This window comes from Balaenoptera ricei, chromosome 6 (assembly GCF_028023285.1).
Source record: "Balaenoptera ricei isolate mBalRic1 chromosome 6, mBalRic1.hap2, whole genome shotgun sequence".
NCBI classification, from domain to species: Eukaryota; Metazoa; Chordata; class Mammalia; order Artiodactyla; family Balaenopteridae; genus Balaenoptera; species Balaenoptera ricei.
This window is the reverse complement of record NC_082644.1, coordinates 99,168,619-99,181,202: the sequence shown is the minus strand read 5'-3', so window position 1 is coordinate 99,181,202 and position 12,584 is coordinate 99,168,619. Positions and strand designations below refer to the sequence as shown.

The 12,584-nt window shown below is 44.4% G+C and overlaps 1 protein-coding gene across 5 annotated transcripts in view; it reads left to right on the top strand.

Moving 5' to 3' along the window:
- The window catches only part of PTPN3 (protein tyrosine phosphatase non-receptor type 3), a 110,289-nt gene that overhangs the window by 64,972 nt on the left and 32,733 nt on the right, over nt 1–12,584 (top strand). For 4 of the 5 annotated variants that reach the window (XM_059925261.1, XM_059925263.1, XM_059925262.1 and 1 more), the window contains 3 exons: nt 2,139–2,273; nt 4,397–4,573; nt 10,267–10,362. In XM_059925261.1, coding sequence (XP_059781244.1) covers nt 2,139–2,273; nt 4,397–4,573; nt 10,267–10,362 — 408 coding nt within the window. The remainder of the gene's footprint in view (nt 1–2,138; nt 2,274–4,396; nt 4,574–10,266; nt 10,363–12,584) is intronic. The other variant, XM_059925265.1, reaches the window with a different exon arrangement.

Sequence of the window (12,584 nt, the reverse complement as noted above, 5' to 3'; positions counted from 1 at the left end):
TTACATGGTAATCAGTGGATAGCTTTCTCAATTGAATAAGTAGTAAATGTCTGTTAGTATCAGTGATAGTATTGATATTTATGGTGCTAAATGCTCTCTCTAAGCTTCTGATGAACCAAGAGCAAATATATTTTCCAAGTTTTTGGCTTCTAATACTGTCCAGTATTTTTACACATTCAATAGCTCTATTTCTGAACATGCCGTAAACATAACTTGTTGGAATGTAGCATTTACTTTAGTTGGACTTAATCCTCTTGGTGAGCTGAGAAGTGGCATTGAGAGCAACTAAACGCTTGGACTCTCTTACGGAAGGCTGGGTTCAAATCTGATCTACATCAGTTTTAATTTAATTTGCTTCAGTTTCTTCATCTGTAAAGTGCAGACAACACGGAGGATTTTTTTTTTTTTTTTTGGTTCTCCCTTGTGGCAGAAAAAACTACCCCTGTTTTGGTGGCTTAAAGCAGTAACCATTTTATTATCTCTCAAGATCTTGTGGGTCAGGCATTCGGGAAGGATGTGGCCGGATGGTCCTCTCCATGCAGTATGTAGACTAAGGTTTCTCAGTGAGATGCAGCTGGTGGCCGGGCTGGGCTGAGGGTCCGGGACCACTTCTCTCCCACACCGGGTGCCTTGATGGAAGATTAGAAGGCTGGACTCATCTGGACCCCTGCCCTCTCTGTGTGTTCTCAGGGCCTCTCACAGGGTAGTTGGATTTCTTACACAGAGGCTCAGGACTGCAAGAGCCTAAGGCAGAGGTGGCCGGTCATCTTAAAGGCTAGGCCCATACCTGGCATAGCTACTCTTGGTCAAAGCAGTCACAGGCCAGCCTGGGTTCAAGAGTCAGAGAACTTGCAGCCATTTTTAATCTGCCACTAGGGATCACTTGGGACATGGTGGGTGGCTCAGTGGCCACAGGTCAGCAGTTCTTGACCACCAATACCAGCTTCAGCATGCTGGCGAATCTCATCCCTCATTCTCTCCATTTCATAGATGGAGAAACTGAGGCTTAGGTTACGTGATTTGCCCAACCCCTAGAGATACCGTTATACATTTGCATATTGGGCCCTCTGAAAGCTTCCATGTAAAAGAAACTTGTTCGGTATTTTCCAAGCTTATGGGACAATGGAACACTTCTTTTTCCAAAGAGTACCTATTAATAACCTGTGACACATACTTTGGGGAGCTGCTACATTAAACCTTTGAATCATCCAGCTTGCTCCCCTCATTCCGATGCTGTGCTCTCAATCAACGGTAATTTGATTTGTGATGTAGATTCTCGTGGTGACGCTGCTGTGAGCATTTTGATCAGGGTGACAACCGTATTTCTCATTGAAAATTAGTACATTGATATTCTAGAGGGTGTGCTTCGTGTTACCTATGTTCTTTTGGGTTTTTTTGTCCTATTTTTTGTTGGGTTGCTAGTTTTAGGCTGCAAGGAATTGCGTGGAATGTTTTAATGAGACATTGAAACATTGTTTAAAATTTAGAAATGCCAGAACTCAGTTTCCCCGAAACTGGCTTCAAACTCCATCCTCTCAAATAATTCATTCTCTGAGGGGTCTAGAGAGCTGAGATTTAAATTCTCTAGGTATAAATAAAATTTGAAAGTAACCTTTAGGGTGGCACATTCAGAGAACATGGCCTGAAACTCTGCTGTCTAAGCATATTTCCTCAGGTCTGCTCTTAAAGAGTTCTGAGTGATTTACAGTGACGGTCTCTGCCAGCTAGGAAGACAGAGAACACTGGGAAGGATGGTTAATGTTTGTACTCATGCCAGTGTGAGTAAAGTGAGAATTCCTTGAAGTTACTTGAACTGTATTTCAATGTTAATCCTGAAATTCCTTCTATCTGGTAAGGCTTGGTTATATTCTGAAAGCAGTTTTTTTGCTTGAAATAGTAAGGACAAGAAAATATTTTTTCACCCGAAGAGAAGAAATAACATAAGGAAACGCTAGGACAGAAAGGAATCTCTTCTGACCCGTGTACCTCCACTCCTGGTAACCTCTGCTGGGGTCATCAAGGTGTTAACCAGTTATGCGTCAGGGAGGGAGTGTGTGTAGACCTGTTTCACTTATGCTGTCACTTCTTTCTCATTGAATATGTCAGTGTTGAAAGTGAACCTACATCTGGTTTTTCAGGTCTGTAAATAACCAGTATTGCAAAAAAGTGATTGGAGGGATGGTCTGGAACCCGGCCATGCAGAGATCTTTATCAGTGGAACAATTAGAAACCAAGAGTCTACCGTCTCGGTCTCCACCTATTACTCCCAACTGGTATGTCTTCCTTTTCTGGTATTACCCACCAGTAAACACTTCTTTTAAAAACTCAATAAAAATAAAAACCTAACTACAGGTGGCCTATGGTCAGAGTTTACATTTGCATGTTTGACTGTTGCAGAAGTAACTATTTTTGTGAAATGCACAAGTCTAGCTAAACATTTTCTTTAGTGTATGAGGCTGGGATGTTCTTTTTTAAAAAGTTATTTGGTCTAAATAAATTTGAGCACTGCAGCTTACTGAAATGCTGCTCTTGAAATTAGCACATTCAGGTTTTGAGAAGTCCTGTGATAAAGAAGCATGTTTAACTTTATTTAATCTCACGTTTCCCATTAATATCAAACAAAATAAACTTTGAGAAAACATAGTAAAGGTATGTAATACAACTGATGTAAGGACATGTGACCCTCTGCAACAGTAGCAAATGCACGTAGGAAAGTAGCCTGCCAACTTTTAAGGTGATGGACTCAGCTTAAAAAGAAGGAAGTGGCAGTTTGGCAAAGTGGGAAGGGCACTGGGTTTGTAACTGGAAGACCCGGACTCAGATTTTGACTCTCCTGTTCGTTAACAAGTTTGTTTACCTCTCTGGTCTCAGTCTTTCCATCTGTAAAGGGATTGAATGACATAATGTACAAGTGCTTTGTAAGCTAGTCAAAAAGGATCAGGTAGAATGATTGTTATTGTTGTTTTTGTTATTGTTGTTATTGTTATTTTATTATAATGTTCCTCAAAGACATCAGGCCATTTTGTGAATGCCTTCAAAACAGCCAGGTATCTTCAGAAGGGGAAACCAAGCCAGGAACATTGCCCCAGCTCCACCCTGAAATAAGGGTATGGCTTTCTGTTCATTTCATGATAAGGTGCACCTGTAAATTAATTCTCGAGGAGTGAGCTACCAGGACTAAGGAACATTCTAACATGCAGGCAAAAAAAGGAGCTGTTGTGCAGGGCCGCTGGGTAAGGGCCCTCCACTGGGGCCTAATGCTCTGGGCAGGGATGGTGATGGTGTTTAGTGTTGGAAATCATAACATGACTGAGTAGATTGGTTCTTGGTTTCCTAGATTTAGGCACTCATCCTATAGTAGTAAACTTATGCTATAAAGTAGCAGCTTAATTTGTCTGAAAGTCTCTTAGGCAGCCGTGCCAGGGCCCCAGAGCAGAGGTCAGGACAGCATCCAAGAGAACAGCTGGAGCTGGTGTTGCCACGCCAGTGGACCGTAGCTCTTACTGCTATTTATAGGTCCTCTTCTGAGGAATCACAAACCTTTCTACTCTGCTTTGGACACAGTGTTATTGATTATCCGAGCCCAAGGGGAGTGCAAATAGTGGAGGCTCTGACAGTCCCAAGGAGAAATGGCTAACAAAGACGCGGAAGATGGAAAAACAGGGAAAATGAAATTTAGAAAGCTCAGCAGCCTGGGATCACCCACTGCAGGAGCCGATGCCCAGGTGCTGCCCCAGGTGTCACCCCAGGCATCCTGGGAACATTGCTTCATTTGATTCATTTTCAGGAGCCAGGTAGGTACAACTGAGGCTCAGAGAGGTGGTGTGACTTGCCTCATGTCACACAGCTACTGCTGCTATTGGAGTGACAGGGCGGTGCTGGGGCTATGCCCATCTAATACCACATAAGAGATATATTTTAAAAAGCACACATTTCTTCTTGGATCAAGTGAGATTCGCATGAGGGGATGTAGTTGAAATAAGTCTGCCGAAAAAGTTACTTTAGCTTCTAAACTCTTATTTATACCATACAAATGAATCAGAAAAATTGTCTGATGAGCAGTCAATAAAGCCTGTTTACACATTGCGAGCTTGAGTCCTCCTGGAAAAATAACTCCCCCTACATCAACGCTCAATAGCTTCCCAAAGAGCAAAAACCAGTCTCATCTGCCTGTTTATAAAGCTGAGGAGCTGAACCACTGGGCTAAGAATATCTGGGACCATGTGGCCCTTGGTGGGTTCTAGTGTAGTAATGGGTTAACTGGCTCTTAAGTTCCAACAGCATCAGCAAAGGCATCCTTAGAAAGGTCAGAGCACAAAGTTAGATCACTGATGTCTGATAAAATTCCTAAGTAGAATCTGCTTTCAGCACTTCACACTGAACCTTTCCCCACCAGGCGAAGTCCTCGACTCCGGCACGAAATCCGAAAGCCGCGACACTCTTCCGCAGACAACCTTGTGAACGAAATGACATACATCACTGAAACTGAAGATGTGTTTTACACCTACAAGGGCTCCCTGTCCCCTAAAGACAGCGATTCTGAGATTTCTCAGAACCGAAGCCCACACCGAGAGTAAGAAACTTGTGTTCCTCTCTTTCTTTGCGTCCGCTTGTTTGGGCTGTTGAGGAATTTGCTCAATGGCCATTTAAGAGGAGGCAAGGGCTGGAGCCTGCAGCCAGCTCCCCGGGGTGCTCTCTGCCAGGGCAAACATCATCATGCTCTCCCTTCCCCGACAGGAAGACAAGCTGTGTGCCTGGGGTCAAGAGCTTGCCCTGCTTTTTGTCAGCAACAGTGACATACTGTCCACACGCTTGTTAGCTCTCCTGAATAGTGTTCTCGCCAGTTCATGAGCAAAGCCCAGTTTAAGCCATTTCATACTCCAGAGGTTGTAGACATGTTAACTATAGTAGTATTTCTCTAGATTGTCAGAGTTTGACCACTGCAGGATTCCGCATCACTGGAGATGTGCTTATTTTCTAGCTGTCCACAGAAAGCCTTCTCAGAACCACATTATGTCCTCAGGTTTTTGTTCTTTTTGTTTTTAATGAATAGTCAGTATAAAGAAAAAACATTCGGAGAACATCTCTGATTTTCTTTGTTAAGTTTTTGTCAAGGACAGTGTGCATCAAATTCTTTTATGTCCCCACTTTCCTTTTTTAATGTGACAAACTCCCTTCACATTTCAAGGTCAGGAGAAAATATGTCTCTCCTAAAATACTGGCTTGAGTCCTTTTATTATTCAGTAAGATAATATCTAATTCAGTAGTTCCCTGTTTGACTTGATTACCAGGGAGCTCAGAGCTGCATGTCGGGCCCAATTGCATTAGCTTCCCACAGCTCAGGTTTCTGATCTAGTCCCTACTCTTCCTTCCTTGCCTTATTAATGGGTCTTATTTTTTCTCTTGTTTTAATGAATTCACTGTTCTACCATATCTGCACATTTTAGAGTGAGCTATCTCAAATCATTTTTTGAAGTGGACAAGACATAGATCGTAAATTAAATGACATAAAGTATTATAGGAATGGATCATCTATTAGGAAGTCAACCATGGTCATTGAGTATCCATTCAGTTAAGTCCCATGCTGTGCCCAAAATATAGAAACATATAACGCTTCCCCTAATAGCAGAGGATTAGCAAGAAGGCACTTCAGTTAATCTGTAAATTTTTACCACTCTAACTACTAGGATTAAAGCATTAAATGCATCCCGATTGTACTCTAGGCATCACAGGTGAATCACAGATCTCACATCGCCCTTAAGTGTGAGGTTGCTACCTCTCTGCTGTCCCTGACCACAGCAAACATAGCTTCCAGCTTATCTGTGTTCTTAACACCTCTGATTAAATAATCGTCTGGTCATTATTTCCTTGTGACCTGAGCTTGGATGATGCTTTTGTTGAAATGATCACTGTCTCTTGCTCCAACTTGCAGCCTCGTTGAGGTTACAGTGGAAGGGTGTAAGTTCCTTTGCGTGACACTGGTTTTGCAATTCTAGGTCTACAAGGGCAGGAGTGCAGGCATGCATGACTTGAGCCAGTTTGAGTCTGCCAGGGGCTGTGTCGCTTTGGTAAAAGGAGAAGGAGGATTTAGGGAACTGACCGAGGGCTCTGGGATGCCCAGTCACACCCTTCGTGTCAGATCCTCCTGCTGTGGTTTGCAAATCCATCATGGAATTGTGGAGCTTCTGGACCTTCCCTGTCCAGTACAGTAGCCCCTAGTCACATGTGGCTATTCAGATTGAAATTATTTAAAATAAAATAAAATTTAAGTTCAGTTCCTCAGTCACACAAGCCTCATCTCAAGTGCTAAAGAACCACATAGGTAGTGGCTACCATATTGGGCAGCACAGATACAGTACATTTCCAGGTGCTGGGTGGAGGAGAGATGAATTCTGTCCAGTGGTATATGGACGTCTTAAAGGGCTACGCTCATTGCCGAGTCCTGCACCACACTTTGTACACCCTTTGCTGCTCATTGAGGGAATGTGAAGGTGAATTAGACAAGCCTTTGCTTTCAGGGACCTCCAGGCCAGCTGGGCAAATAGCACATTATCAGCCTTCATCATCACACTATGGGGCTCTGTCAGTTTGGTGAAAGGAGAAGAGAGTTTGGGCAAATGTGGGTTCTGAGAAGCCTGATTACAGGTCCTAGGTCAGATCTTCCTTCTGTGGTCTATAATTCCATCTTCCTTCCCCACCATGGAATTAGAGCATCTAGACCTTCACAGGCCAATACAGCCACACACAGGTGGCTATTTAAGTTTATTAAAACTCAACTGAGAATTCACTTCCTCAAGTCCAGTTCGATTTAAGTAATTTCTAGCCCTACTCACCTCTAGGCATTGCACATCGGTTCTTCCTGAAACTCCTCCGTGAGACATACAAAGATGTATCATCCTGGGGCACTTTTTATTTTGCAGCGAAATGCTAAAAGTAGCAAATGATGGTGATCCAAACGCAGCCTTCCTTGCCATGGCTTTGCCAGGTGAGCCAACAGTAGATGGCTCACAGAATCGAGTTAGCGGCTGTGCTTTGCAAGTGGGGCGAACAGTTGAAAAAGTTCAGCCCCTAGCACCTCACTTAAGTAGGGGACCCCCTTCCTGCTGGCAGGAAGCCACCTTCTGCTGGGTCTTCAGAGGCAGCTGGCTTCCCGGAGAGTCTGGTGGTCCTCCATTGCCCAAGGCAAGAAGGGAAGGTTAGTCTGTACTTGGAGAAAAAACTGCGGTGGTGTCTTCAGTGAGTACAGTCATCCCTCGGTACCCAAGGGGGCTTGGTTCTAGGACCCTCACAGATACCAGAATCCATGGATGCTCAAGTCTGTCACATAAAATGGCTAAGTATGGTTGGCCCTTCGTATCCCCGGATTTAATTCGACCTGTGCTTGGTTGTATCCACGGATACCCAGGGTTGGCTACAGTATTTTCAAAATGTTTAAGAAACACTGGACATGCTTTATACAGCACATTAGTGTGTTAAGAGGCAAAAGGAAGTATCCTGTCGGAAATCAGATGAATAACATCACAGACAGCAAGAAGAGTTCCTTTTAGAAAGAAGAATGAAGCGTAATGTTCTGTACCCATGTAAACAAGAGGAAGAAAGAGAGAAAGGAAGAAAAAGAGCGGTTCGACTTTGGCTCTAAACCTAGTGGTGCGGTTCAGACTCAACATCATCCTAGTGGATAAGTCACCTTGGTTTGTTCCGTATTTATAGCAGCGCAGCAAAGTTTATGATTAGTTACGAATCCTTGGCAGTTTGCTTTATGCCCGAGTAGGCTGTCCTCTTGTTACTCTCTCAGCCATTCTGTGTTCCTTTCCTTGTTTCAGAGCCAAGGCCAAAATCTGCAGAGAAGGAAGTTTCCAAAAACAAAAACAACCCACCACCCAGAAAAATGGGAGGGGGTGTTTCCCAAAGGAAAAAATGACTTTGCAGAGCAGAAGCTGGAAGAAAACAAATTTTAGGGCAGATGAGGGTTGTGTTTGAAGAACTTCTCCTCAGTGAATGGGGCTTGGTGCCATTGTGGTGCCTTTGCTATTTGCTTACTTCCTTCTTTAGAGCCTGCCTTGTTCCAAGGACCAGGGGACAGCTGTCGGCTTTTATTTCCAAACTTCTCTACACACAACAATGTGAATATACTTAAATGCTACTAAACTGTAAACTTGAAAATGGTTAAGATGGTAAATTTTATATTATGTGTATTTCACCACTATTTTAAAAAATGTTTTTAAATAGCTTCTCTGCATTGGAAGGAACTTTGGGAATCCCCTTCTTCAGCTGCATCGCCAGTATAGGAATTCCCTCTGCCCTGTCACCTGGTCACCCTGCCGGTGATGGGCAGCTCTCCTGCCATGTGGCAGCTGGTTCTCTAGTTGGACAACCCAGTTGTCCAAGCTGTGTCTCCCCACAGGAGACCAGCCAGCGACAGGGTTTCATTAGGAGTTTTGTGTCCATTTGCCCTGCACCTTGCCTGCACTTCACTTGGTCTTGGGCCACTTGCATGTGGACAGCTGATGAATACCTTAAACCCAGCCTGACCTGATCTCAGCTCATCGTCTTCTGTCCAGCCTGTGGCTCCTCCTGTCTTGGTGAATGGGGCCACATTTCAGAACCACCCAGTTGGCACCGATGGGAACTTCAGGCATCCTCGACAACTCCTTCTCTTCCGCCTGCATCATCTAGTTTCTCACCTGTTGATTCTCCCTTGTGAACATCCCTTGACCTGGACCCCTCCGCCGTCCGCCCTGCACTGCCCCTGTGTAGCCGCCATCGTCTCTCGAAGGGACAGTTGCAATAGTGCCCTAAGTGTCCTCCTGTCTCTAGCCTCTCCTCCTTCCAGACCATCCTTAACAAGGGTAACAGGCTTATTTTTCTGAAATTTATGCCCAAGCATGTCACTCCCCTGCTTAAATGCCTTTTCTGTGCTTTTTAAAAATTTCATGCCTCTGCAAATACCACTGAAGTTTTTTTATTATTAGAGTTTTGCCTAAAATACAGGGTTGGCCAAAAAGTTTGTTCGGGCTCTTCCATAAGATCTTATGGAAAATCCCAAAGGAACTTTTTGGCCAACCCAACACTTTCTTCTTCCCTCTTGACTACCTGTTTAAACTTCTACTGGTTTATCTTTCAGACTCAAGCGCCCCCTCCTCTGTGAAGCCTCTCCTGGCCTCCCACTGTACGCTAGACATCTGAGCGTCTCCATTACAGCATGATGATAATATTTGATTACTTTTGTATCTTAAACTAGACAGCGAGCTCTTTGAGGGCAGGGATAGTGCCCTGTTCACCTCTCCTTCCCCCAAACCTGGCGTGGTGCCTGACACTTCATGATATTCAGTGACTACTCTGATGGATGGACAGGTGAATGGGGAGATGGTCACATGAAGCAGGATGTGGCCCTTGGCTAAAGTACAAACAAGCTCCCAAGTTTTTACAGTGGGTACCCCCTCTGCCACTTCCACGGCAGGTCCCCATATCACATGAGCACCATCACACAGCATCTAACCTGCACGCCAAGGACTCAGATTTACTGTAACGAGTTTTGGTTACCTGTCTTCTATGAGCAGGTCCCCATGGTAGGTGCTGCTGCAGGCTATGTGTCAATGAGAAACTCTCATCAAAGAATTCAAGCATGAATTGACTGAAATTTAACAAGTGCTTTCTTGCCCTTAAGGTATCGCAACATCTGAGTGGGCAGCCTGGGGACAGGTGCATGACCCTTGATTCCATTAGCGATGAGGCGTAGAGCTCAGACAGCGGCATGTCTGACCCACATTCCCTCAGCCACCTCCGCAACTTCTTGAGTGAAGTTTTGATCTCGGGCCCTTGGCATGTATCGCAGAGATAAGAGTATCACCTGAAGAATGTCTCCGTGTCGTAACACCCATACTACGAAGACATGCTTTCTGTTAGTCGGTGATCCTTACGTCAGGAGCCACGTGAAATATCTGGCTGTGTGTTAAGCACACTAGGAGAGGAATGGACAGAGGACTAGGGTCTCTCCCGACCTCGAGAAGCTCATAGACTCGAGAGAGAAATGCCACATGGAATGGCCCCTGTTCTGTCACCACCATAGCCAGTGCCTCCTTGCGGGCGCCTGGTGAGAGCTGTGAAACCCTCAGTGGGAGCACAGCTTTGCTTGGCTAACAGGTTTGTGGGGGGGGAGGGCGCGGGGGTCTTTGTCATTTTCTAGGGTGTAGGAAAGAGTGGTATAAAAAGCATCACCCAGGAAATCCTGCCATTTTAACTGTCTCTAACCTTGCTTCCCTTCAGAGAAATGAACTCTGTCCTGGCTTTTGTTTCCGATGACTACCGCATTTACAGTTCTGAAGCATCGGCTTCTGAGAGCGAGCACCCGTTTGTCTGCCGGTCAGTCTGTCTGTCTGTCTGTCTCTGCCCCTTTCTCCCCAGGGAGCTGGGGTGGCCTGTCCCTCTCTGGCCACTCTGGCTCCCCGACAGCTTCAGGAGCAAATCACTTGCTTCAGCTCCCTCCTGCTACCCCTTTCTTTGCCCCTTTCACAGTTACCCACTGAAACCCCAGGGGTTCCCCTCTTCTCTCCATCCTCACCCACTGGGCTCTCCCCTCGGTTGCACCTCACGTCCTGCCCAGGTGGGGAGGAAGGCCACTTGGTTTGGCATCTTCACTCCTGGCATCCCTGTGCTGCGTCCAGCTGCCACCTTCTTGTTGCTTCCTGTCGTTCCATGTCCTCCTCACCATCTGTCCGTCCATCCTCCACACTGAGCAGATCATTACTGCAGCCCACAGGGAACGTCTGTACACAGTTGATCAGCCAAAAAAATATTGTCATGTTTAATAAATCTCCATCTAAAAGTAAGCTCTCCACCCCTACTTAGAAAATAAGATTGGATACATAATGACTTTGAATATGTTATTTTTAGTACTATGGGCTGTTTTGGATAGACCATTACATTTTATACTGAAAAAGAAAAATACTTTAAAACCTTGTAAGATGTCATCTAAGTTCCATATAATATAATTCGAAATTCAGAATTTAGAAATTAAATAAATATAATGAATACAGATATACATTACAGTTTACTGAAAAGTCTGTTGTCTTCTGCTTTGTCACCTTGCTCTTCTGTTTAAATGTCATCACCCTTTCCATCGCTCTCATCTCTAGATTCTTCCAAATGTTTGAAGTAAGAATGCTATTTGCAGCTTCACAGTAAAGGTTCAGGTCCACCCCTAGAGCTGGAAATAGCTTTTCCTAAACCTCTTTGGCTTTATCTTGTTTAGCAACTTTCAGGTTTCCCTTTCTGCCACTAGGAGGTGCTCTTATAAACATCAAAACTTAGAAAAGTTGCCCAACTTAGGGAGGATTTTTTTTTTAGCTTCCTTTTAAGTAAATTAAAGTCTCATTTATTTTCAGTCTGAAAACATACCACTAGTACATAACAAAATATCCTCTCTCTGAAATGCCTTCCCATCCAACTTGAACACCTTAAGGCCAAACTCTTCTCTTGCAAATAGCTCTACTTCTATACTACTCTGTCACTGAATTTTTTTATTCAAATGATTTGAGATTGTGAATCATTATGTGTGACTATGATACAGATTTTATATTTAAAGTAAGCTAATTTGAACTTGCTAGGAAACAGAAGCACTACATTAATGAAAACTCCACGGATAAGGACCTGAAATAAAGAGGCAGCAGCAGCTGTCTTTTGTCTGTTTGTTTCACTGAATGTCTGTCTTTGCTCACCGTTCCCATCACTAACCTGGAATGAGATTAGAATACGGAGGAGTCTGTGGAACATGAGGACAACCCCATATTCTGTTGCCTTTTAAAGGCATCTTTTGCTAGGACTGTGGCTCTGGAAGGGGTCTAGTGTGGGTGTGCATGATGCAGAGAAGTTGCGTGTCCTACACCGTGTTCATCCCTGTGGCCCTGAGAGGTTAGAGGGGAGGGTCTTAGGAGCAGACCTGGTGTGAGGAGAGGAGAGGGGAGAGGTGCTGGGGGAGTCATGTTCATCAGACTTCTGTCTGTCAGGTGAGGGGAAAGCTGTGTGACCTTGGGCAAGTCACTCAGCGTCTCTTGACCTGTTTCTTCATCTGTGAAATGGGAGTTGAACCAGATGACCACAGAGGTCTGTTCAGTTGCAATAGTCTGTAATTCTCGAAGATAACGCCGTACAGTAGAATTTCCTGCGATGATGGAAATGTTCTGTAACTGCGCTGTCCAGTGCAGGAGCCTCTAGCCACGTGTGGCTGTTGAGCATTTTTGAAATGTGACTGGTACAACTGAGGAACTTTCTAATCTTAATTTACTTAAATTTAAATAGCCACACGTGACTAGTGACTGCCATATTGGGCCGTGCAGCTCCAAGATACAAAAGGACTTACGTTAGAGAAAAATAAAATGTATAATCTCAGTGGAGGCATCAATGGATGTCACAGGTGAATAATGTAAACTAGGATTCATATAAATTGTCCTGAATATGCCACGTTAGTCCCATTTCCTTTGGGTAGCGAACTGTCCTGTGAAGCAGAGCTATGAGTGGGAGTGAGATGGAAGGGAAAAGCTTTCAAAAGGGATGGAGACGCATGCATCTGGGTGAGCTTCAATAAT